This window comes from Myotis myotis, unplaced genomic scaffold (genome assembly GCF_014108235.1).
Source record: "Myotis myotis isolate mMyoMyo1 unplaced genomic scaffold, mMyoMyo1.p scaffold_m19_p_5, whole genome shotgun sequence".
NCBI lineage: Eukaryota > Metazoa > Chordata > Mammalia > Chiroptera > Vespertilionidae > Myotis > Myotis myotis.
The window spans coordinates 24,654,145-24,680,239 of NW_023416357.1; the positions used below are offsets into that span (position 1 = coordinate 24,654,145).

The window sequence follows — 26,095 nt, forward strand, 5'->3', positions numbered from 1 at the left end:
TCTCTAGCCTGCAGTTTACATTTGATAGGTAGGTCGTGCAATGTGGCAACATCAATTAAGCTACTTAACGTGGCTTTGCTAAGAGCGATGGACCCAGGAGATCAGAAGAAGTGGAGGGCGGTGTGCACAGGACCAGAGTTCCGTTCAGTTAGTGACCAGGTAAACACACAGAACACTCTTTGATTAAAGAGGAACGCATTCCTGGGGGACCTAGGAGGACAACGGAGCCCCCTGTGGAGCCAAGGACAGAATGTCACCGAAGACTTTCCGGCAAGTGCCCTTTCCTGGGAACACCAATTGTAAGGCAATGAAAGCTTATTTTGCCACCGGCTCCTTTAAGCAAAAATGAAATCTTTGTGAGTAAAATAACCCTGATTAGCACAGCACTACAGAGACGCCTCAAGGGTCTGATTTCACAGCCCCCCTGGACTTCCTCCTCAGGCGGTTACGCATTCGCAAGAAAATCCCTTCTCTTTATGGGGCTTCTTCAGCTGCATCATTTTCTGAAACAATTTTTAAGAGGCGAAACACAATAAACACCCACACTTTTATTTCCCTTATCTGAGATAGCTCATGAAATTTCCAACTAATCTTTACTGTGGTTAATTTCTCCCCACTTCCAACCATTAAATTTATTTTTAAAAGGAGAGGGGGGCACGCACCTCCCTTGTGTTCTTCAGCACGAGTGTGTGATTTGCAAGTTTCTAAAAATCCATCCAGCCCTGCTTATTTTGACAAAGCTACTTAACACTTCAAGCAATGAACTACAGGGCATAAAAGTATAATCTGCCGAGAAAACCTTAATCCTCCATAGTAACCTATTTGAATCTCCTCAAACACATTGCGGTGTGTAGGCCTGGAGAATTAAGTCAATTGTTTGATCTGAGAAGAAAGGCAATTAGGGCTCTCTCTTGATCTTTCTGGTTGAATTCTAGTCAGGGGCAGCCACTGTTCTCAACAGCTCCATTTGAGACCCCTATTATTATAATAATAGAGGTGAGCTTTAGAATCACTACAGTGAATGGCCTTGCTGCATTTGCATTAGGAGTTGTTTTATCTGAGAGTTTCCGATCCTGATGGGCTAATAGTCAGCATACAAACGATTAGCTGGCCATGCTTTCTTTTTCTTCTCTTCTAAAGCTTCATTTAAAACTTTCCCCTTAACCTGACCAATATTCCAGCAGAAATGAAAGAAACATTCAGAAGCAACTCTATGGGAGATGGGACAGCTGTGCTGTCATCACTGGGGTATTAGCAGAGATCGATGGGGGTGTCTCCGGGGCCATTGGCGGTGCAAGGCAATGATGGGGAATCCAGTTGGGGTAGTCTTGTGAGAAGACTGAGCGTTCTGTCCTCATTTGCTAACAGCAACTCCCGAATTTCTAAATAGAAGCAGCAGTCTAGTTGGAGGTGGCAACTCAGAGCCGTGTTTATGTAATACAATGATATGAAATTGAACAAAGATCATTTGTCCATAGCAAAGAATATTGGAGAGGGAGATGCTGCTGAAGATTATGGGGTCACCTGACTAAAGCCTGTCCCAAGCCGACCATTGGTGACGGCACTGATGACCAAGCCTCCCCTCGGGCTACTGTGGCTGTGTCATCATCTAATGAAGCTCCTGGAGCTATTGTCTGCTCATCCCTTTATGTGAGCTCCCAATCTCCACCTCAGAGAGACTTGAGAGCCACAGCTTCCAGGAGCACAAGAGAGGATGAGCTCCCGGCTTGTGCTGTCCCATTCTTGCACTTTGTTCTTGACCAAGTCCAAGTGCAGAACAGAGAGGGTGTGGATGCTCTGGCCTCCAATGGGTCATTCTCTGCACTGTAGCCTCAGAATTCCTGCAGGAAGGTAGCTTAGAGCAAGTTGTTTTGCTTTAAGGTCGTTGAGAATTGTGGAAGGATGGCAAAGAGCAGTCTGGTGTTTTTAATTCAGCCAGCAGTGAAGGAGAGCCCATGGTGCAGAAGTGGGTTAGGGATGGTCCTGTCTGCCGGGGCTCAAGGTCTAGCTGGGGAAGATGGGTGAGTGAAGAGATAGTAATAACACAGTGAGACAAATGTGACTCGGGAAAGAGTCCAAGAATGTACATCTAACCCCAATGTAAGTCCAAGGAAAGGCTTGCAGGAGCTCATTCCTGAGCTGAGGCCCCAAACATGAGTAAGAGATCATTAGCAAGGAGGTGGCCTATTTCAGGCAATGCAAAGTCCTCTGCTGAGAAAAAGTAAAATGTGTTTAAATGTCTGCAACCTGCTCTGTACGGTGGAGTGTGGTGTGAGGGGGTGATGCCAGCAGAAGAGGCGGATGCTGGTCGTGAGGGAATTTCGCACTGTGATAAGGAATTTGGGCTTTATCCTATAGGCAATGGGCAACTCATGGAATATTTTAAACAGGATAGTAACATGAAGCAACTGTTTAGAAAAAAATGTGAATGTATGTTTTCTATTGATGCATAAGAATGACCACAAACCTAGCTACTTAAAACAGCATCGCTTGCCTAGCCAAGTTTGCACGTACAATTAGCCATCACAGCCATCCAAAAGAATGTGAGGACTGACACTATTGAAATAATTGCTGGGGAGAAGGAGAAACCCTGAAATATACATTTGCCACAAATTGTGACCCCAAACCTAAAATCAAGTCTTCAGACCTAATACAGAGGAAAAAGTGAAGGGCGCCACAAGAAAGCAATGCATCACATCCAGAATGTGGGAAACCTAAGGCACAGCTGACTGGGTTTCTTTAACTAAATTAGGAAAAAAAGGGGCAGTGGATAAATGTTCTAGATATAAAGAGACTTAAGGGACATAAAAACCACAGGTAATATATGCATCATTACTTGGACAAACCAGCAGTCCATTTGAAGATAAGACTGATAATTATAAATTGAGTTTTTGATAATTTTGCTAGGTGTCATAATGATATTGTGGTTAAAAAATACACTTGTATGTCTGACCTGAAGAAAGGCTCTTTGTCATGAGGAACAGAGTCAATAGCCAGGGGCACTGAAATCAGCTCTCAAGGAGGTTGGACCTCCTCTGACCCCCACCCTTCCTTCAGAAAGAATGAGTCACCCCCTCTCTGATCCTTCATGTGGCACTTTATGAATGAGTATAAGTACTTCCTTTTCTGAATAGTAAGCTCCTTGAGGACAAGGATGCTTAATCTTCCATGCTACAAATACAAATAAATCTTAGGGTGTTCTCCAAACCCCTAATTCATAAGTATTTGCTTTATTTCATGACTGTTATATTTTAACAGCTGTCCTAAACTAGGGATTCTCAACCAGGGGTGATTTTGCCCCCAGAGGACATCTGGCAGTATCTGGAGGTACTTCCAGTTGTCACAACTGGGGGAAGGGATGCTACTGCATTAGTGGTTAGAGGCCAGGAATGCAACTAGGCATCCTACCTGCAAGGGACAGTCCCTCCTGCCCCAGCAAAGCATGATTGGGCCCAAATTGTCAACAATGTCAGGTTGTGATACCTTGCCCTGCTCCATGATCTATAGGTTCCACCTCCTATATATCTTTCAAATCTGTCCTGCCCCAGCTCTCCTAAGCTTTGAATCAGGCCTTCGCATTTCCCATGGAATAACACAATAGGCTCCTAAACCATAGTCTTCTACCTAATCCTGTTGCTCCCTTGGGAGGAAATGTCCTCCCCTACCTTACATGCTCCCTCTCATCTTCAAAGTCACATTATCTCAAATATTAAATATTGTGAAGCCTTCCCTGTCTGGCCCACTCCTCCTCCTCCTCCTCCTCCTCCTCCGCCTCCCAGTCCCACTTAAAGGCCCTTGGTCTGCAGATGCCTCATCATTTAAGGTCTCCCCAAAGAGACCTCGGGCCTCTACGAATAACTGCACTTAACACGGGTGAATTAATGTATGATCTTACACTCTCACTGGCACTTCTCGTGATCAGAACTGGAAGGTGAGAGGACTGGGTTGTGTTGGGCAGGAGGCAGGGTGGGAACTGTGGTCACGGGGGCCTGCTGAGTTGTCCATGAGGATAGGTACAGAGCTGGTTGCTGGCCTCACAATTACTCTATAGAGCCAGCAGGGCTAATCTGTGCTGATGGCGTTTGTTAGATTTTAATGCACCACAGACTCTCCTGTCTTGTGGACTTAACTTCTTCAGGTTTCAAGAGATATTAACATGGAGAGAGAACCCTAACGGGGCCAGAATACTCAACAGAGGAAATGCCAGAGTCCAAGAAAAAGTCGTGAACTGCACGTTGGCTTTGGCATTATTTTGATGCACATGCAGGACTAGTGAAAGTGTATGTTTAAAAAGAAGTCATGTTTTCCCTGCGTTTGCTCATACATTTTCAGGAACATCTGATGAATCCAGTCTTCTCTCCCTCCCAGTACTGCTGTCTGTGGAAGAAGGTGGGCAGGGCAACCTTTTCTTACAGGCACCATCTTACATTGTTATGATTAACAAATTAAAAACCCTATCGAGGTCGTCTCTCTCATGCTTCCTTCTGATGTGTGTGTGCGTGTGCGTGTGCGCGTGTTTTGTTCATTGCTGTTGTAGCCCCAGAGCCTAGAACAGTGCCTGAAATATAGTAGGCACTCACTATATATTTGCTAAAATAACGGATGAAAACTCATTCAAAAGAAAGTTTTGCCTTTATTAATAAGAAACCAGTGATGTTCAGTATAAAATAACATTTTTTAAAATGTCATATCTTTTAATATAATGTTAACCCTTTGTTGCAGGGACCACTTTGAACTGATGAGAGCCATGAACCCTCTCTTCCATCTTCCCACCCACTCACCCAAACCCAAAGACACACATAAAATTTCAGGAGGTTCTGAAACTTCCCTGAAGTCCATCTATAAACTTCTTAAAGGGTCTGGCTTAGAATCATGACTTCATCCCTATTCTAATGACTCAAAGAATATATGTGACTCAAATATGTCTTTCCCTCTCCTGTTAGCCAGTTAAACATTAAAGAGATTCCATCTACAAAGGATTCACTGCTTAGAGAAGGTGAAGTTCAATATTTGCAGCTGAGAGCTTGATAAACATCCACATGCAAGCTAAAAAATATAGTTAATAATCCAGAGATTTTTTAAAAAGTATACATGTTAGTAGAGAGTAATCCAAATATCTGGTAAAGTGAATTTTTCACTTGTCAGCTCAAAGTCTCGGGTAATAATCTCAGAGATAGAAAAACAGGATCTACCCACACAGAATAAACTTTTAAAATTTTATTGTGTAAAGAAAAAATATAAGGGAATACACATATCTGCTAAAGTGAAGGTTTCCATTAAAAAGAAATCAAATACCTGGTAATAAAGACCACCCAGCTAAAAACAGAATATAAAACCAGTAAAACAACAATAGTGATTTGACTGGGTTTTATTTCAACCACACACTTCATTCATTGTCTGTAGAAAAACTGGGGTACATCTCAATGGGCAACAGTCACAGTTATTAAGCAACTAAATACGCCATGATGTCCGTGTCCTCCTTTATTTCTTTATGTCTTCGGTCTCATCTGGCTCTTTCTCTTGATGTTCTCTTTCCCACCTCATTTCTTTTAACTCTTGTCTGTATTTCCGTTCAATGAACCGCTTCTGATGGGCCATCTGGGGAAAGTTATCTGACACGAGGAGATATATTTTATACTTAATAAACGTAGCCACTAGTGCAAACTAAACACACACAAACACATATTCATGTGAAATATAGACAGCTGTCTTTTGTAAGGCAAGAGATAAAAATGTTGTTCCTTTTCTTCCCCTATTCTTTTATTACTCAGAAATACATGGAGGTCTGGATCAGCACCCCCGATTCTAGATCACAATGTCTGACGTGAACTGGAGTATAAAAAGCGCGGAGACATACAGCAATGTTAAAACACAGACATGCGGCGTCAGAATGACTCCGGGTGGGCGTCTTAGCACAGTTCTCTTAGCAAGCAGTGATTTTCAGGAAGAGAGTAAAGGATATAGCAAAATGGAGTTGTATATTTTCGCAAAGCTCGAGGCAAAAACATCAAACAATGATATCATCACACCATTATTTACCAAGAATTAAAGTTTCTGAAAAGAGCAAGAAAAGATCAGATGGGCAAAGGGAGACTACATTCTAAGTCCCTATTTCTGGTCATTCTATTTATCAAGTTCACCATGAGAAGCCCAGAGCTGCATCAGCAACAGAAACTCAAGGAAAGCACTTGTATCCGTGAAAGGAGACACAGCGCTCAGGGGCAGAGCTGAAGCCAGATTTAGGTTGATATTTGACCCCATGCAAGGGTGCTGACACAGTCGAAACCCTAAGTAAGATTTTAAAATCTTACAATTCACTTGTGGTCTGTGGCGAGTGCAGCAATAGGTAAGAAATCAAGTATGGGATGAGAAATAGTCACTTTACACTCCTGGTCAACACACACTTCAACAACAAACATCACAATAGGAGATAAGCGTGATGGGAGCCACACAGCTATGCAGTCACTGGGAAAGAGGGCGCTGTCCTGCCCGGGCAAGGCACTGTGAGACACACAGGTATATTTCACATATAAAGTATGAAGAATCAGAGGTGTGGGAGCACACAGCATGCCTGGGGAAAAGCATTTTTGTTTCTGTTATGGTTGAAGCATAATAAAAGTGGGTACAAGTATATATCATATTCCTAAGTCCCCACAGTCTATACAGCATCCCATCCTCTCCCCAGATGAGAGAAGGGACAGGGACAGGGTGGCAGGAAAAGCACCTGAAAGGCAGGTGGTGAATCAGTCGAGATCTTGACTATCTGAGAGTCAGTGATTGATTTTAAACAAAAAAGGAACATAATGGCATCCGTATTTTAGAAATAAAACAGTAATAAAATCCTACCTCCCAAATGATATTAAACTGATTTTTTTTTTTTTTTTGATGATAGAGTTCTGGCATTTCATAGGTGTCTTTTTTTTTTTTTTTAACTGATTCTTTTTGTGTTCTATAAAACAGGTTTCAAATACTATAAGTATTTTTAAAGGTATAATTCAAACAAATCCCAAAAAGTCAGCTGTTGAGCAAGTTTCTACTTCCTCAGTAACTTCTATTGTAAAACTTAATCCATGGCTAGAACAAAATCCTCTTACTCTGATCTAATTATTGATAAGCTTTTAGAATATGTCCTTATAGCCCCTTTTCCTATGAAGTCCGGTTATACTACACACATACATGCACACTGTAAAAGTGTGTTATGTGTTACACAGACACACAAACACATAAAAGTATGCCCCCTTCCTCCCTTCCACTACCAGAGTACAGTGTACGTATGTTTTATGGATACGCTGGTTTCCACTTATTCTACTACTAGAGGCCTGGTGCACAAAAATTTGTGCACTCGGGGGGTGGGGTCCCTCAGCCCGGCCTGTGCCCTCTCACAGTCTGGGACCCCCTCGGGGGATGCCCACCTGCTGGCTTAGGCCCGATCCCGGGGGGGGGGGGCGGGCCTAAGCTGGCAGTCAGACATCCCTCTGGCAGCCCAGGAGCCCTCGGGGGATGTCCACTTGCCAGCAGGGAGCAGGCCTAAGCTGCAGTCGGACATCCTCTGGCTTGTGGCTGAGCAGAGCTCCGCCTGTGGGAAGTCACTGACCACCAGAGGGCAGCTCCTGCATTGAGCGTCTGCCCCCTGGTGGTCAGTGTATGTCATAGTGACCAGTCATTCTGCTGTTAGGGTCAATTTGCATATTACCCTTTTATTATATAGGGTAAGCATTTTCTTGTGTTATTAGCCTTAGAAAAACACAGGGTGGGGCAACAGTAGTTTTACAGTTGTTTGTATGGAAAGTAATATAGTAATTAACACATTGTTTATGGGTAGTTTTTATCACGCACTAACAGGTGGCGTGGGCCATTTTTGCTAATTTTTTGCGCAAATGGCAACGTTCAGTAAAATTACGATAACTTTAGTTTATGTATTTATACGTTACCCGCATTCTACCGCTAGTCTATAAAAAACATATTAATACGTGTCCTGCGCTCTACTACCAGTCAACGCTACCAGTCAACGTAAAACATATAAATACGTTTCCCGCATACAATGTGTTAATAAATAATAATACAAGAAGAAACTCTGTTTCGGGTACTCACAACTGTACACCCCTTTTCCACAGTAAGATTGTTGCAGGTTATTCTTAGAATTTTTTGTTAGCTTTCAGTGGTAAAACAGTGCTGGAGGAAAAGCCTATTCTGAGACTGCCCCACACATGATGGTTGGAGTGAAGTGCTTCAATGGCTGGGAAGCACTTAACAATCTTGTTGTAGAAAAAGGAACCTCACTTGTATTTCAATACATGATTGTGCATTATATATAACTAGAGGCCTGGTGCACGACATTCATGCACGGGGGGGGGGGGGGGGGGGGGGGGGGGGCGGTGGCGGGGAAGAGTCTTTTGCTGTGGCGGGAAAGGCTCCCAGTACCACAGCTGTGCTTGCCAGCCGTGAGCCCGGCTTTTGGCAGCTTCTGGCTGAGCGGCACTCTACCTATGGGAGAGCACTGACCACCAGGGGGCAGTTCCTGTGTTGAGTGTCTGCCCTCTGGTGGTCAGTGCATGTCATAGCAACCAGTTGTTCCACTGTTGGGTCAATTTGCATATTAGGGTTGTACAATATAGGTTAGATGTAAAAGTTCTCCACCAGTCAACTGAAACTCAGAGTGAAGATCCCATGATCCCTGGACACGGTAACACCAGCTTCCACCCCACTGCCTCCTCCCTGCTCCCCTTGCCTAGGGAGCTGTGGTCTGCTGGATTCCCACGCTGCTGGCCCCCTGCTCTTCCTGGAATCCCCCATGGCTGAGAATCTGGGCTCTTCACTGTCAGCTTCCTGCACTCTGCTTTCTCCCACCTTCAGCTGGTACTTGAAGCATAATCGAGCTTGAAGCATAATCGAATAGCTTTGTCATGTTTTGCCACAGGTTCTGCTGTGCAGCACAATACACCTCAGAAGAAAAATTTCTTGTACTTAAACCTTCAATTTACAAAAGACTATGCAGTTCCCTACATGGCCAATTATGTAACTGAAGTTTCTTCAATCCAGCCATCCCACTCTGGGAGATCTCTCCCACAGAACTAAAAGCACGAGTGTATACATATTTACTGTCGACAGCGGTGAAAAACCAGAAACAAAGTGTCCACCAATAACAAAATAAAGAAAACCTGAATAAACTACAGCTCATTTACAGCATGAACTGTAACACAAACTGAAGCCACTATACCCGGCAAGGCTGCCCAAAATGAGCAAGGAAAGAGCGATGCACGTAAGTATGTAGATATCCCATTTCCATAAAACAATGGCCAAAAACTAAAATGAAAAAATCCTTTGCATGTGTAAGATTTTAGAAATCTATGGAAAGAAATACATTAGGTTGTTGACATGGGGTACCTGGGCTGAGAGTGTGACTCTATGCAAAAAAGGAAAATGAACATCAAAAGGCATTCCGGGGCACTTTTATAAAATTATAAGCCCATTTATACATATCTCACATTCTACTGCACTCTCTGTGAAGACTAATTATGAAGAAAAGAAGATCACATTTTATCAGTACTTACCATTTTTCTATTTTCCCATTTTCCTCCCATAAAACACTCATTACATTATGAACATATAATTATAGAAAAAGAGATAGGCTTACATTTTTCAAGTGCATCCATTGCTGCTCCCATTTCTGCCTGCTGGATACTGTTAAATCAAATATAGGTAAGGTACATTTTAATTTAAAGAGGTTTTTTTCAAAAACAAATGGTATGTCTACACATTATACAGGCTGATTTTCATGTTTGGCACATAAAATTTATCTGATTACTTCTACTGTCACATACTGAACTGCAGAGAGGAATATACACAAGGGCATGCAGAAATGTCATTTATTTGCTCAAGCCTGTTTCAGTTACTCGTTCCACACTTTTAATACCGCAGTAAAATGCCTTCCATTTATATTACATTTGAAGTATTTCCTACTTAAATTTGAATATCCTCAGTGTAAAGCTTAAAGAGGCAAAGAGTAAAAAATATAGGTATAGACAGACTTCTAATCACTTCTCAGTTTAACACATAGATTAAGGGTTCAAAGAAAGGTGATAATACACAAAATTCTTTTCACCTGAAGATATTAGCATTTCCACAAAGCTCAAGTGGCACTAAGAGGTCAAATGCCTAATGGCGTCACACAGGACATTTCTTAAAGTGCTTGCAGCAACGTGGGGTTCTCTGTTGGGCAACTAAAACAGGACAGCCCCGACCTGTGCACCAGATAATGTGGTTTTCTCAAGGTAGCCAAAGCCCCTTCAGCAATGGCATTTCCAACATCCAAGGCAGATGCTCAAGTTTGGGGGCTGGGCGTGGTGGAGACATTAATCCTTGAGATTCACTTTATTACCCTGGAACGTTCTATACCAGTGATGGCGAACCTTTTGAGCTCGGCGTGTCAGCATTTTGAAAAACCCTAACTTAACTCTGGTGCCGTGTCACATATAGAAATTTTTTTAATATTTGCAACCATAGTAAAACAAAGACTTATATTTTTGATATTTATTTTATATATTTAAATGCCATTTAACAAAGAAAAATCAACCAAAAAAATGAGTTTGCGTGTCACCTCTGACAAGCATGTCATAGGTTCGCCATCACTGAGATATACTCTAATTTAAACAAGACAGACTGCAGAGTTTGAAAATGCCAAGCAGGGACTTCTCATGTGAAGAGATTAAAGGCAATTTCTCCTACCTTGGTCCCTTCCCACAGCCTATTCTTTCTCCCTTGAAGTAAACAGCCACCGTGTAGGTTCTAGCGTGGGATGGCCCCACCGTTTGCAGAGTCCTGAGAAGTAAAGGGAAGAAGATCAATTATGGGAAAGTGTTATTTAGTTGTTATTGCTAATATGTAACTCCAAGAAAAACATGTCCTTATTGCTTAGACAGAGAAAGGAAAAAGTAATTCGAAAATTAAAGGAGTAAATTTTGTATTTGCTAAGCCTGACAAATATAGAGAGCTTTTTTTGAAATAGGAAATTTAAAAAATTCTAACACGGATTTGTATGCATTTCCCCCTAAAGTATAAATAGTATAAGACATACATAGTATCTGAAGGCTAACAGTGAGTCGGAAAATAGTTTTAAGCAATGTCGAAGCCTGCATATCCCAAGTATCATAAAATGAACTTTTCTCAGTGAAAAGGGAACCATATTGGTCTGTTCATTGTTCAGTGCTCAGCACAGCTAAAACAATAATTATCTGGGTAATACACCTCGAGCCACGTCTGAATGGTTTCACATCCTTTATGGACTCCTCCTGATGTCTCTTATCCTATCTGAAAGATCGGAAAATGTATTTAATTTCTGAAACATCCGAGATCGTTTCAGAGGCATGCTATAATGCTGAGCACACAAGTGCCAAAAAACAAAACTCTAGGTACTCTGCATTTTAATGACGTGGTGCAGATCTCAAATGTGGGGAAACTGATAACTTCGTGGAAAAGGGAAATTAAAAGTAGCCGACAAAAGAAAATGGAACGGGCCCGTTAATCTTGGAAAAACTATGTTAAACAAGCCCTTCATCTCGATGAGGGACAAGCTCACCTGGGCTTTCACTGGGGATTTATGAGAAGGGAGCCGTCATTTCCTGTGTGTTTACATCTCCGTGGGATGAAAGCACGCGGCGGCTGTAAGGTAGCACTTATTACAGTAATCATGCCTGCGCCACTGGAAGTTTATCTTCCCCAGTTTGTTTCGTCAACTTTAATTATCACTTTGATGAGGAAAGACTCGGAGCCTTTCATGTAATACAGTTGGGATACTCATTATGCTTATTAGGCACATATGAAGGTACTATTTCTAAACACTAGGAGTTTTTTTCTCCAGTAAAGGAAACATTGTTTAGCAGTGACAGTTTCTTGGGACACTGTATAGAAGCTTTCTGTGGGTGACAAAAATTTCTCCTGGCCTCATTTTTTCTTTTAGGGAGAAAGCCTGTATTGTGTTGTGACTGTTAAATAACAACATATAAAAGGATTTAAAATTCCCTGTTGCCACTCGGTGTTTTTTCTTGAGTTTTCGGAAGTTGGTAAAGGTCGGAGGCACGGGGGCTTCTATTCCATATGGAATAATCACACAAGTGTGTGTGCCCGCAACCTTGTGTGTATAGACAAGCGGTGAACCAGTACTGGGACTGGGTTTTTATATTCTCAAAAACGCACATCCAGATAACGCTTTGGGAGGCACCCCACCTATTTGGATAATTCTTCCTTTTTGTAATTCCTCTTTGAAATCACCTTCTGAATCAACGTGTGAGCGCCTCAAGATAATTACTCGGCTTCTGAGTCAAACCTGCTGTTTTCATCAAAGCTGGGGTTATGTGTATAGTGCCCTGCATTCCTATTGAATTTCTGGTTATCACACAAAGAATAAAGATTTGTCACTAACGATACTCTAAAGTACAAGGCTGCTTTTGATACACATTCTGAGAAGAAAAGTTCCAAATATTTGAATAACAGCAGCAATGAGAACTGCCCGCTTCTTACAGTGACGGCCTGAGAGAGCGAATCTGTCAGGCCACAGGGAGAGGCTGACAGGCTGCAAGGAGGTGGACAGGGACACTCAAGTCCTGTTACTAATTAAGCAGACACAATCTTCCAATCCAGACACACAGCAGAGGTTACAAGAAATAAGAAGACAGCCCGGCCTGTGGTTGACCATTGACCTATGAACCAGGAGGTCATGGTTCGATTCCTGGTCAGGGCACATGCCCAGGTTGCGGGTTCAATCCCCAGTAGGGGGCATGCAGGAGGCAGCCAATCAATGATTGTCTCATCATTGATGTTTCTCACTGCTCTCATCTCGGTCTCCTAACCTTCATATGTCTTCCTCACAGGGAGTAGTTCTAACACATTATAGAGATGGGAAAAGCTTAGATAATCAAATGTGACCCACTTACTTCGGGCGGTAAGACTGAGAGGCCCAAAGAGTTTCCGTGTTGGGCCGAGTGTGAGTTAAGAAGTCTCAATCTGGGGCCCTGATCACAGTCACCCACAGTGACTAGTTTTCCCTCCACACAACCAGAGCATCATCTCTAAGCTCCCGGAACGGATGGCCTGTGGGCCGCGAGTACTCACTTGTACAGAGGAATGTCTGGTTCTTTTCCTTCCGTCCTAAGTGTCAGACAACACTGCTGAAGCTGGGATTTGGGGTCATTCCAATCCTGATTCAAAATGAACTCCTGTAGCAAGTCCCCAAAGAGCATTTAGTAATGGTTTTGGGATCACCATGTGTAACACATACAAGCAATATAAATTTTATATGAGCTTACTTTTAATCGTGGGAAGAAACAAACATTCATGAAAGTATGAACATATTCCAAATCCTTGTCAATGTATAATGCTGCAATAAATGCTGAAAAAGAGAAGATTTAAAAATAAATACAATGCACTGCCATCTACCAGGAAGATGAAATTACCATTTCATCTTTCTTTAAACAAGAACTCTTTATCACTAATATCAGAAGCAACAATATAGGTGTGTGATTAAGATGCAAAGTCATGAGGTACAAAGACCAAATTAAGTTTGGCTAAGGACTAAATTATGTTAGTTAAGATGATAGACTAAATGCTATTGTACATCAGGGGAAGAATGATATCTGGAAACACAACTGTGTTAACATCAAATAAAACTTGAAGACCAGATCTGACAGCAGAATGAGCACATCCTTGCGGCCTGCCATTCTCAACACCAATCTTGAGGAGGTCACCCATTTACAAAGGTCTGAGCTACATTTCAGGAACAGAAATGAGACTGTTTATAGATTCAATCTGCTCAAACACAGAGAAATGTAATACTGGACTTAATGACTATAACAATATATCTAACTTTCCATTAATAAAGGGTGATCTCAAAGATAATTTCATTAAAAGTTACTTAAACAAGTAAACAAATGGCGAGTTTTTATTTTATCTTTTTTAATATATTTTATTGATTTTTTAGAGAGAGGAAGGGAGAGAGATAGAGAGTTGGAAACACTGATGAGAGAGAAACATCAATCAGATGCCTCCTGCACACTCCCTACTGGGGATGTGCCCGCAACCAAGGTACATGCCCTTGACCAGAATCGAACCTGGGACCCTTGAGTCCGCAGGCCGACGCTCTATCCACTGAGCCAAACTGATTAGGGCCAAATGGCAAGTTTTTAAAAGAATAAAAATAGCTTTCATTGAGCTTAAAAAAAATAAAAAATAAAGCCAGTGGGAATGTTCTCTAAACTTAATTGTTTAATAATTTTAATCTTTAAGATACTTTATTTGAATTGAAAAACAAGTTTTTTTAGGTTAATTAGTCAGACCGCCTGTTTGTAAATGAGCAGCTTTTGAATAGTAGACTTTAATATCTGTATATAATTCCAATTGTCAAATATACACTAACATTAAAAAGTTTCAAGGCTCGGGGTATGGCCCACTTATTTTTAAGTATTATCAGAAACAATAAGTTATATGTATAATCCTTTAGTTAGCTATAACAGGATTATTCATAATGCCAACAGACCATATCAGGAAGTGTAAAATATGACATTTGTCCATAGAGCTTTGAGCTCATTCAAAACAATAGTTATTAGTTTTAGTATTTAGTGAGTAAATTATCTTTCTTTCTTCTATGACCCTATATAAAGGCTACTGGGCGGCAAAAAAAAATCTGATTCACTATTACAATCTTCATATTCTGTTACTGTTTCCCACAGGGATGTGGTGGTTGAGCATTAGGGTGGAGGGGTGTGGAGGGGTGTGGAAGGGGGTGCGGGGTGCACCAGTGAACACAGACTGAACATAAAATACATTATTCAAATGTCTTAATTTCAAATTATTCTCCTTCAAATAAGCTTTGGAGGAAATCATAAATACAAATTAAAATAGGAAAGAGGTGTCTTTAGTCAGAACATAATAATAATGAGAAAAAGGAAGATGAATGTTGGTCCTTTTGATTTCAACTTTGAATCTGCAGGCTCAAACAGCTTCCTGCTGTAGGACTCACATTCCAGAAGGTCTGCCAGCGTCTTGGTCCTCAGGGCCACGGGCCTCTTGGTCTTGTCGTTGGTGATGGCGTACTCCTGCATGCCCAGCTCCTCCGCCACCTTGGCCTGGGTCCTGTTATTCACCAGAGAGCTTCGCAGCAACTGGCCAAAGGAACGGGGGTGCAGTTAGAAACCATTTCACTTCTGGTGTCTCTCTTGCTCCTGGTGTCGGGACCAAGCAGCCTGAGACCGACAGAGGAAGCGACTATTTAAGTCTTCAGGCCCCCCCACCCCCACCCCCCACACACACACCCCAGCAGCAGTGACAAACTCCATACACTCCGAACTTCTCCCTAATGGCTCCCTCTACTCCAGGACTTTACCTGACTGACATTTAAATAGCTCATTTGGTTGTTTAGTTGCAGTGGCCAGTGTTGCTGGGTATGCTGTACTATTTTAAAGGTCATAGCTTCCATTAAGTGTAATGCTATTAAACAAAGGAGCATTAAAATTATTTAAAATCAACTTTACTGAAGTATAATTTACATACAATAAAACTCACCATTTAAGTACAGTCAGATGAGTTTTGACAACCTTCTATGGTTCCATCACCCCAAACAAGTTCCCTGTGGTTCTTTGCAATCAAGTAATACAACCCGCCTCCCACCCAGCAAACTCCACTTGCTTTCTACCACGGAGCATTAGTTTTAAAAGGGCATTGTTAAAAAGTCTAAAGTAAGCCTCGAGTTTTGTGGCACTAATGCTAATTTTGATATTACAGTATTTGGGGAAGTGATGATTTAGTAAGTACCACTTGAAATATTTAAATTATTTACTACATTTTACTTTTATTATTTTAAAGGTTACTACTACATATCCTGAGTTACAGTTTTTCACACTGAGACCCTTTATCTGTAATCAGGTGAAAATATAATTTTCATAGTTTAACTTCAGGAACTCAAAACAAAAATTTCTATGAAGAATTTCAGTGAACTAGAGTCCTCTATTACTATCCAAGTAGTAACACTAAGCAGTGCGTGAAAATTACGCAATTAACCCATGGGAGAGGTGCCCATAAAACATGCCTGGTTTGGGATTTTAACACTCACTAACCACTCATACTAGAGGGAGAGAAGGGAGACACATGGCAGGAGGGGTAGATACACAGATGGGACTCGCCCAGCAAATCTGAAAATAAGCGTCCCCAATCTCTCAGATATGGGGGAATAATGTATCAATAGCTAGGACTTTTCTATCAACAGATATAACAAATTCTTCGTCTGTTACAACTCCTCGCTGTTTAGAAACACCCCTGGCACCAGGGCCAAGGAGCCAGCAGGAAGCAGCTGCGAGCGGGCCTGGTTTTATATCATTCCCCCGCCGCTCCAAATCCCACTTTATTAGATGCAAGTTTTATGCTCTGTGGCTCCATCGTGTCAACTAAGCTTATGAAAATCTGGATTTATTCTCAATGCTTGAGATTGCATCCTTGACAATAGATAAATAAGAAACAATATGTTCTTAATTTGTCTGACAATGATTCATGAAGCAGAATTACAACTTGATCTTCATAAGCCATGCTTGCTGTTGAGTTACAGACTATTTATTCTTCGCTTGTATTTGCTCCCATCCTTCTCCTATTTCTCCCAACTCTTTTCTTCAATATAGTGTTTCATTAAAACTAATATCCACGGAGAAGCTCAAAATTAAAAAGGCCTAGCACATAACATTAACAGGAGACCCAACCAAGAAGGGAGTCCACCAGCCTAATATCTTGTAATTGTAGAATAACTGAGCCGGAAGGGAGACATCCTTTTTGGTTTGGATTTCTGCTGGCAGGGGCAGGTTCTCCAAGCAGAGGCCCTGGGGGAATAGGAGGGCTATTTTGAAAATATGGCTACGCTGAGCAAGTCGGGTTCTCTCTCAATATGTGAGTCTGCTGAGAGGAGAAACCTCTTACTTAGGCTGCAATAGGGAGGTGCCATGCCTCAGAATCAACAAGCCTGATGCACACGTGAGCACCGACCACCGGGCCCCCACGGCCACCCGCCAGCGCAGGGCCCACCCCGTGCTGTGCAGCAACGCCGTCTGCAGGGAAGGAAGAAAGCAGTGAAGATGACACAGGAATGCTCGGGTTTTATTTAAAATACACCCTGACAGGTCTCCAAGCAGCAGGATGGCCAGCAGAAAGTGAGGTCTTCTGTCAAGACTCAGAGCCTGAACTAAGTCATTGGGGGGGGTGGGGGAGGGAGGAAGCTGTAAGTCACCCATATTTTTAGAGTCAGTACAAATTTAGATGAGTTGAAAAGAGGTAAGACCTCACGCTTTACCTACACAAAAAGTCTGAATGGCAATACTTTAAATGACAACTTGCACCCTTGGCCTTTGCTGGACTCTGCTTCCTAAGGAACCGTGCTGCTTGCCAACCAGTGGGATCAAGGGGACCGCAAGGCAGGACACCCCGAGGTCGTGGCAGCGCAGCGTGCTGTGTGGAGGCCGAGGCTGGGCTACGCCCTGTGCTGAGAGCTGAGGCCCACGAGACGATCAGCATCCCAGGCTGCCCTCTGGGGAATGCTAACCTCTGAGGAATCCACACACAGACCGGCCACTGCGACACGCCGGGGAAGCTGCGGTGACAGCGCCAGCCCTGGAGGACCTGCCCGAGTACAAACGTTTCAGAGGCTCACTGACTGTTACCTCAGGCACTTTTGAGACATGGTGCTCAGACCTCTTCCAAGGACCAAGGAATTCGAATTTCTGGGGATGGGACCTGAACATATGCATTTAAAATTTTTTTCATGTAGTTGGATTCTGACTAATATTGAGTGAGAACTGAAAAAGAATGAGTCTGCCAGGAGAGTGGATGCTGTGGTCTGAATCTCTGTGTCCCCCTAAAATGCGTATGTTGAAATCCTAACCCCTAAAGATGATGGTTTCGGGGCCTTTAGGAGGTGATTAGGTCATGAGGGTGCAGGCCTCATGAATGGGATTAATGCCCTTATCAACGAAGCCCCAGAGAGCTCTCCAGCCGCTTCCTCCATGTTAGTATACAATGAAAGTCTGCACTCGCGAGAGGGCCCTCACCTGACCATGTGGGTACTGTGACCTTGGACTTCCAGCCTCCAGAACTGTGAGCAACCAATTACTGTTCATGAGCCACCCAGCCTGTGGTATTTTGTTACAGCAGCCTGGATGGACGAGACGGTGGGGAAGGGTTTTCCAGGAAGAGGGAACCGCTCTGGGGACCATGACACAGCACGGTGATTACTGGGTGGAAGTGGAGGAGAAGCCAGAGCCGAGTGCAGGAGAGCTAACACAGGTGAGGCTGGCCAGCCTCTGGGCAGAGAGGGCCTTGTGGGTGATATAGAGAACTCTGTACTTTCCTGCTCTGGGGAGGAATCCCAAAAGGTGTCAAAAGGGGGCAGTGGCAAAGACTTTTTTTATTTCAGAGAGATGATTTTTGAAGGGGTGGATGAATAGGAAGGGGCAAGACATGAGGTTAGAAAGCCTGCAGATGTTGATGCTATAAATATCTGTTTTTTACTTTTTAGTAGTTTAGAAAACAAACATTAAGCACCCAATTGGGCATGCGATAGCTATCAAGACTATTTTGCAAACATTGCCTCCTGTTAGATATGTAGTAAAAAGTAAAAGACTTGGCGCCAGGCTGCCTGGGTTCAAACTTACTGCTTCCTGGCTAAGTGACCCAGTGTAAGTTCCCATCTCTCTCTAAGGCTCGGTTTCTGCATCTATTTAATGGGGGAAGTAGCACCTGCCACACGGGGTGGTAATGAGGATTCGAGTGAACGAATATACAATCCAAGTACAAGGACCAGCACATAATAAACACCCAGCAATGTTTGCTGCCACTGTTATCCATAATAGCATCATCATTAGGTAAGATATGCTTCCTCTCTGGTTATAGCAAAAAGGTTACAGGAAGTTGTAGGAATCCTTGTGAATTTGTCTTCTGTAGAACATTCTATATACCTATCCACTCACTGTCTCCAAAGCTCTCCATTTTACCAAATGCTAAGCTGTCTTCCTTTTTAACCAACCGCCGCTCCCCTCCCCCCCGCCCCCAATTATTTTTATTTGAAATCACCAGAAAACATGAAGAAAGCCGTAGTCCGGGCTCTCTGTAAAGCTGAGAAAAAAACTGCTGAGTTCCTGATGCACTGGCAGAGACCCAAATAAATATCCCAAATCTCAAACTCTGTTTCTGAGAATTCAGGATGTTTTCTATTATCTCAGCACAGCAGTCTTTTATAATTAGTTTAAACCTTAAATTTTAATGAGGAAAAGGTTTATTGGTTTAAAACAAATAAAAAAACATATTGGCATTCCTCCTTCAACCACTCTCTCCGTTCTCGATGCTGGAGAGGAACCCACAGCTGTGGGACACAAGCTACCAGAGGGCCACCTGGTGTGAAATAAGTAGACTGTGATTACTATTTGGAGGACTTTAATACGAGAGCATGGGGTGAAAGCCGAATGTATCATTAGAAGTGACAGGGATGTGCCGCACAGGTCTATTACACTAGGAGTGTCGCCAGATGCTCTTCATTTCCCGTGGTAACTAAAGAAAAGGTACACAAATGCGAGCAGGCAGGATGCAGAAGGCAAATTATACCAGTGACAGAAATTTTCACCCAGGAGGCTGTGGAATCTATCCTCTCAAGGAGATCTTGTGGATAGGGTACCGTTTGTCTGAATGATTTATGCTTAGTGCTCTGGAGGTGGCAGGAGGGGATTAGATCACCGGTTTTCAAACTTTTTATTTGTAATCCTTGCTTTCTCATTCTCCCAAATTATTTCACTGAAAAGAAAAAATTCTGCAAGTTCACCTTGCTAGTGCACACCACCATAGTAGGCATGGGGTTAGCAACTATTTTTAGCTCAGTATCTTAGAGTAAAGGTTGAGAAGAATGAAAGAATTAAAACTTGAAAACTTAAAACCTGAAAATGTGGGAAGACAGGCATTTCGGTCTGAGTAAATGCTCTTTGTGTCCCTCTTACTATACTTACCCTTACTCTACTGGGTAGGTTCTACCCAAAAAAACAAAAACTTCAGTCTATGAATTAGAACCACTTCCTTCTATATTCCAATCAAATTCGGTCACCCTAGAACAATTACATAAGCCCAACGTTCCTCCCCAAGAGGCCATTTTGACTTGAACTTGTAAAACACTATGTTTTTCCCCATCAGCATTCAAAACCTGAAAACCATGATTTCATTTGCTCAACTGTCCTTATTCACCGTAAAACCAGTGTGCAAGGCAACGGCTCAAGGCTAACTAATGCCTCTCAGTGCGAATTACTGGCTGTGTGTTCTTTAATCACAATAATGAATAATTTGCCATCACCCTCCAAGAAATTCAACTGTAACAAATAATCCCCCACAATTTTTAATTAATTTTAACCTTTAGACATTCTTAAATAAGTTTTCAGCTTCTTTTCTGAAATATGAAACAACGGCCACTTCCCTCCACTGCCACTTCCACTTCCTTCTTTATCACGTCTTTATCAAATATGTACAGGGACCAACCATATGTCAGGCCCTGCTGGGCACACAGTAGTAAATAAAAACATGCTCTTGCGGAACTTGCAGGTTAGTGGGACAGGCAAACTGGAAGGAAAGCACGTGAGGTTTTGACTGGGGGCCACCGGGGAAAGCGTCCCCGGAATCCAGAACTCCCGTCAGAACTGGCATCTGATGAAACTGAAGCGAGGGCTGGAAGCAGAACGGGCTGCAGGCAGAAGAACAGGCTAAGAAACAGTAGCTAAAGAGGTGAGAGGAAACCCAAGAAAGTGCAGTGTGACAGAAGCCAATGCGAGACAGTGCTTCCCGAGGGAGGACGCAAGCGCTCTCACCACTGAGAGTTAGTGAAATATGTGTTTAACTGGTGATAGATCATCTTTGTTTTGCCAGCAGATCTGTTGGTCCTATTGACTTTTACCAATGCTTTCTGTGAATATAGTTAATTAAAACCATTATATAATAATTTTGCCATTTGTTAACATCTTTCTAATAAGCTATCCAAAAACTGTCATTTTAAGACAGCAAGGCTGATGAACACATTTTGAATAAAACTACAGTTATGGTATTGAAATGATTTTGGAAAAAATACAAAACCAGAGTTACTATCATAGTCCTGGTTTTATTTTTATCCAGGCCTTGGACAGAACAACTTTCTGAGTTTTGGTTTCAATGCTGGGGTAGGGGGATGGAGGTGTGTATGCAGTGACTAAGATGGGAAGCAGTGAACTTACTGATCTACAATATCCCACCTCCACAAAGTCCTAGAGTTCATAAATAACTTGTGTGAATACAGCGGTGAAAGTGTATACTTAACTCACACATTTTCAACAGTGGTCTCTATATGGCCATAAAATGAATTACTACTTCAAGCCATTTGGTTTGGTTCGGCCATTTCTCAGACCAACCAGATAGTCTGACAGCCACAAAGTCTATTCCCTAATGGAATATACTGAAGGAGCACTTATTGATTCCCTAACACAGAGCAAGATTCTAGACACTAATTTATTTCTGATATATGCTTACATGTTCTTAAGGTTTTAATATTAACTCAAGAGGAAAACAATTTCTTTTCCATCCAAAAGCAGTTAACTCTGGTAATCAAACTGTTCCTTTTAAATTAAATTTAAAATAACAGTACTGCGTATTTCTCATATGATTCAAGGGGTATGGTCGAAGCACAATAAATATTCATCAAGCGAGTGAGTGAAAGGACCGTATTTTGTTGGGCTTAGAAATTCTGCTGAGAAAAATCACATTTAAACATAGCAAATCACCATATTCTCTCTAATTCTAATATTTGTGTCTCATATAAAATATTTCCAGGGTTCATGGTTGCAGAGATAAGATCCAATTCTATTCAAAGCAAAACATGCATAAAATTTGTAGGAATGCAAAGTACAAAAGACTTGTTATCTGCTTCAAGCATAATAAAAAAGAGAGTGTGCACTAACAAACTGCATTATAGTGCACTACTACTGCAAGCCTCCCTCTTCCAAGGGGGATACTTTCCAAGATCCCCACTGGATGCCTCAAACTGCAAAAATACCAAAACCTACATATACTATGTTTTCCTATACAAAGTTGAGTTTATACAGTAGGCATAGAAGAAACTAACAATAATGACTAATAATAAAATAGAAAAATTATAACAATATACTATAATAAAAATTATATGAATGTGTCCTCTCTTCCTCTCTTCCTCTCTCTCTCTCTCTCTCTCTCTCTCTCTCTCTCTCTCTCTCTCTCAAAATATCTTACTGTATTCTACTCACCTTCCCACTTAAAGCACTTTATGGCTTCCCTTTGGCATTTCCAAATTGCCAGCTCTGGGGTCATTATTAAGTAAAATAAGAGTAACTTGAACACAAGCCCTGCGACACCATCACAGTCAATCTACTAAGAAACTAACAAACAGGTAGCATACACAGCAGGAATCTGCTAGCATGTCAAACTCACGCCAGCGGGTCGCATATCTGACATGCTTGCAATGATTCACGGGCAAGAGTGGAACGACACAGGATTTCATCACACTACTCAGAACTGCACACAACTTAAAATTTATAAATAGTTTATTGGAATCTGATCACAGGTAAACGGAAACTGCAAAAGTGAAACCGCAGATAAGGTGGGACTACTGTCTTTTTCTTTTGCCCAATAAAGTATTTGCTTTCTCAATGCCCAATTCTAGAGGGACTATTCCAGAGTTATTTCTTATGCCTGGGAGACTATCATGACTGGCTTCCAGATACGTTTGTTCACCATTCCAGCTATATTATTGATCAGTTTTACAGAGTAAAAGTACACAGCAAATAAAAAAAAGCTCAATAAAACATTATAAAATGAGACAAAAGTGAGAGGAACGAGAACTGTTTCACTTTGCTCATCAATCAAAACTTGTTTCTGTCAGTCCCTTTCAATTCCACCATGGTCTAGCAAACTGCTGAGCCCCTGTTGCCTCTCTGTCTTCTGATTTGTCATGCTGTGCACTTGTTCTGGCATTCCCAATGTATGGAATGACTTTGTATAGAAATTTTTTCCCACTAACTTCCAAAGGCCAAATACGAGCTAACTTTAAAGGCTCAAACATCACCTTATCAATGAAGCTTTCTTAGAACTCCATACTCAAAAAAAACCTGATCTTTTCCTAAAGAGGACAAGCTAGCAGCTTGCCTATGCCTCTTTATAACATTTAAGATGGTTCTCCCTTGTATTTATATAACTTACACTTTATGTATGTGTTAACACATACACACAATAGACAGATGATTGATTGATAGATAGATAGATGGAATTTGTAGTTATCTGCTTACATTTTTAACTTCTAATAGTTTTTAAACTCTTTATGGGTGGACTAGGTGTCAACTAATATTTGCTCCCCCCATGAAGCCTAGCTCAATGTCTTTCACAAAGTAATCACTAAATGAAAAAGTATAAAGTAAGTTCTTACCAAATATTGCTTTGTACACAATTTGCATTAAGAAATGAATAAAAACATATGTATGCATGCTAAAGCCACCAAGAACTAAGTCATCAATTACATAACTAGATATTTGGCTCTTCTAACCTTCTGTTAAAGCAATCTTATTGGAGGGAATGACTTAATACAAACTCACAGTTAAGTGTCCTTCATGATGATCTGGGAAATGAATGAATAAGTACTCTGTGGCTACCAGCTGCATTATGGAGTCGCCTAGGAATTCCATCCTCTGGTTGTGGCCTCTGAATAAAGAAACATCAATGTAAAGGGGTCAATTAGTATTTACGGATTTCAAAACAACCAGAATTTTTTTCAAACGACAATATTTTAAAAGCCAATGTATTTGTTTATCTTGCTTTAAAGCACAAAACTAAATACAATTTCCTAAGACCTGAAATTGAGAAGAGATCTAAGTCTATATAGGTTGAGTTTCAAAAAAGAGTAAAGTGAGCACTACCTAAAGATTGAACAACTGCTCACATAAAGAATGGTATATAGTGCCTGATCAGAAGCTGGGGAGTATCAATTGGAAGATAAAGTATAGTACAGACAACAATCTTGCACAATTTCTATATAGACAAAACAAAGCAAAAAGGTCCAAGAATTTTCTTTACTAAAATTTATCTCTTTAATTGAAATATGGGGTGGCAAAAGTAGGTTTAGAGTTGTGAGTATGCAAAACAGAGTTTATTGTTATATTATTATTTATTATTTTGTATTTTCCCATATGAACAGCTGGCCTACTTTTTGCCCACCCCTGTATATACTCCATTAATCAAATCTGGAATCTAGTTTAAGAATGCTAAAAAAACTATGACAAGATTCTTTAATCTTTACAGTTTAAAGAGAGTTGCGAATATTTGATTTGACAAAAAAATTGAATATAAAAGAGCATGCAAAGAAATAACATTTTGGTTATGCTCTTTATTATCCTAGCTCATCTTTAAATCACTCATGTAGAGCAAGGGTTGGAGGGCCTAATTCAGACCATAGCCTGTTTCTGTAAATAAAGTTAACTGAGACCCAGCATGTTCACCCATTTATATTTTTTCTATGGCTGCTTTTATGCTACTATGGCAGAATCGAATCACCGACACAGAGACCACATGGCCTCTAAAGCCCCAAATATTTAATATCTGTTCCTTTACAGAAAAAATGTTTACTCCCTTCACACTTCTCTTATACTTAATGGAAAAATCAGATGCATGACATGAAACCAAAAGTAACTGGATTGGAGCATATCCCCTGGTCCACGCCACTGTCTGGCTAGTATCCATCTCACAATTTCCTAGAAATATGGATGAAGTCCCAATGGTTTGGGACTGTCACTTTAAATGGTCACAATGGTACGACATGGGTACTTTTAACTCACAGGGTTAGATGGTTAAATCCCACAGTTCTCAACGTGAATGCTCTTGCCAGAAGCCGAACATGAGTAAAAATTACTCCAATTGCTTCCTCAAACTCGGTAAGTTTCTGTAGGACTGGAGAAGTCTCAATAAGTTGTCTATCAGTATTTGGCTCTTGCAGCTACAGGGAAAGAGAAATAAGTAAAAATTACGTATAGTTTTTGGTTGCAAGAGTAATTACCAATTCTAGAAGAGTGTTTTGCAAATTCCTCCTCCCCTGGGTGGAAATTTCTGAAAGGCAAATGAACATGGAAGGCTTCTTTCTCATCCTTTCGAATGGCAAACAAACCTAATATTTAAAGAGGGTTCAAATAATATTTTCCAATTTTCTATCAAATTTCAAGGCCAAGTTCTGTACACAGATAGTTCAAAATCCCAAGCATTAAACTAACTCTCCATGGAGGAGGCCCCGCTGAAGAATTGCCGGTAGAGAATATGTGTATCTAGTAAAGCAGAGGTTCTTAAACTTTAGTGTTCAGCAGAACCTTGCAGGGCTTGTTAAATGCCCGTGGTCAGGTCCTACCCCCTGAGGTTCTGATTCAGTGGACTGGGGTGAGGACCAAGAACTGGCCTTTCTGATAAGTTCCCTGCTGGTCCGGGTACTGCCCTTTGAGAACCACTGCATTAGAGTAACTTGACTGCTGTGTGTCTTCTAGGGACCATCCTATTTGGGCAAATGAGCATCACTGAAACTGGATTTGGCTTGCAATGGAGAGCATTATGTCACCAGGCAGGTGCTCAACGTAATAATGAGCTTTTGACAACTGGCAGAGAGCAAATATGAAAAGTGTAATTCAAATGAACATCTCCAACAACTTTGGGCAATTTCATCCTAAGGAAATATTTCTAAAGTACTTTGAATTAATGCCATTTATTTCTTTAAAGGCTCTCATGAGAGTTCAGTCACTAATGATTATTTTTATTATATACACAATATGCATATATGCATATGCAACATGTATATGAGTATATATATGTATACATATGTACACATATATGTATATCTCCAAAGTAAAATGGAAATTAAACAAAGAATAGTAAGAACTTTTAAACCAACTGGGGAAAAGATTTCACAACGTGTGGATCTTTTAAATTCTAAAATCTGAGTAATAAGTTTTCACAATGTACTAAAGTTTTAATTTATAATATGTTTTATGCAATCTGAGTCAAAGCCTTC

General features: G+C 41.3%; 1 protein-coding gene across 11 annotated transcripts in view; it reads right to left on the reverse strand.

Moving 5' to 3' along the window:
• Positions 1 to 5,202: 5,202 nt before the first annotated feature.
• Positions 5,203 to 26,095, reverse strand: part of DROSHA (drosha ribonuclease III) — a 107,082-nt gene continuing 86,189 nt past the window's right edge. For 9 of the 11 annotated variants that reach the window (XM_036309108.1, XM_036309105.1, XM_036309107.1 and 6 more), the window contains 8 exons: positions 24,882 to 25,039; positions 23,646 to 23,751; positions 15,011 to 15,152; positions 13,302 to 13,384; positions 13,108 to 13,211; positions 10,726 to 10,818; positions 9,635 to 9,681; positions 5,203 to 5,612 (listed from right to left, as the gene is read on the reverse strand). In XM_036309108.1, coding sequence (XP_036165001.1) covers positions 5,482 to 5,612; positions 9,635 to 9,681; positions 10,726 to 10,818; positions 13,108 to 13,211; positions 13,302 to 13,384; positions 15,011 to 15,152; positions 23,646 to 23,751; positions 24,882 to 25,039 — 864 coding nt within the window. In that variant the 3' untranslated portion in view covers positions 5,203 to 5,481. Of the gene's footprint in view, positions 5,613 to 9,634; positions 9,682 to 10,725; positions 10,819 to 13,107; positions 13,212 to 13,301; positions 13,385 to 15,010; positions 15,153 to 23,645; positions 23,752 to 24,881; positions 25,040 to 26,095 lie in introns of those variants that run through there. The other 2 variants (XR_004967544.1, XR_004967545.1) reach the window with 2 other exon arrangements.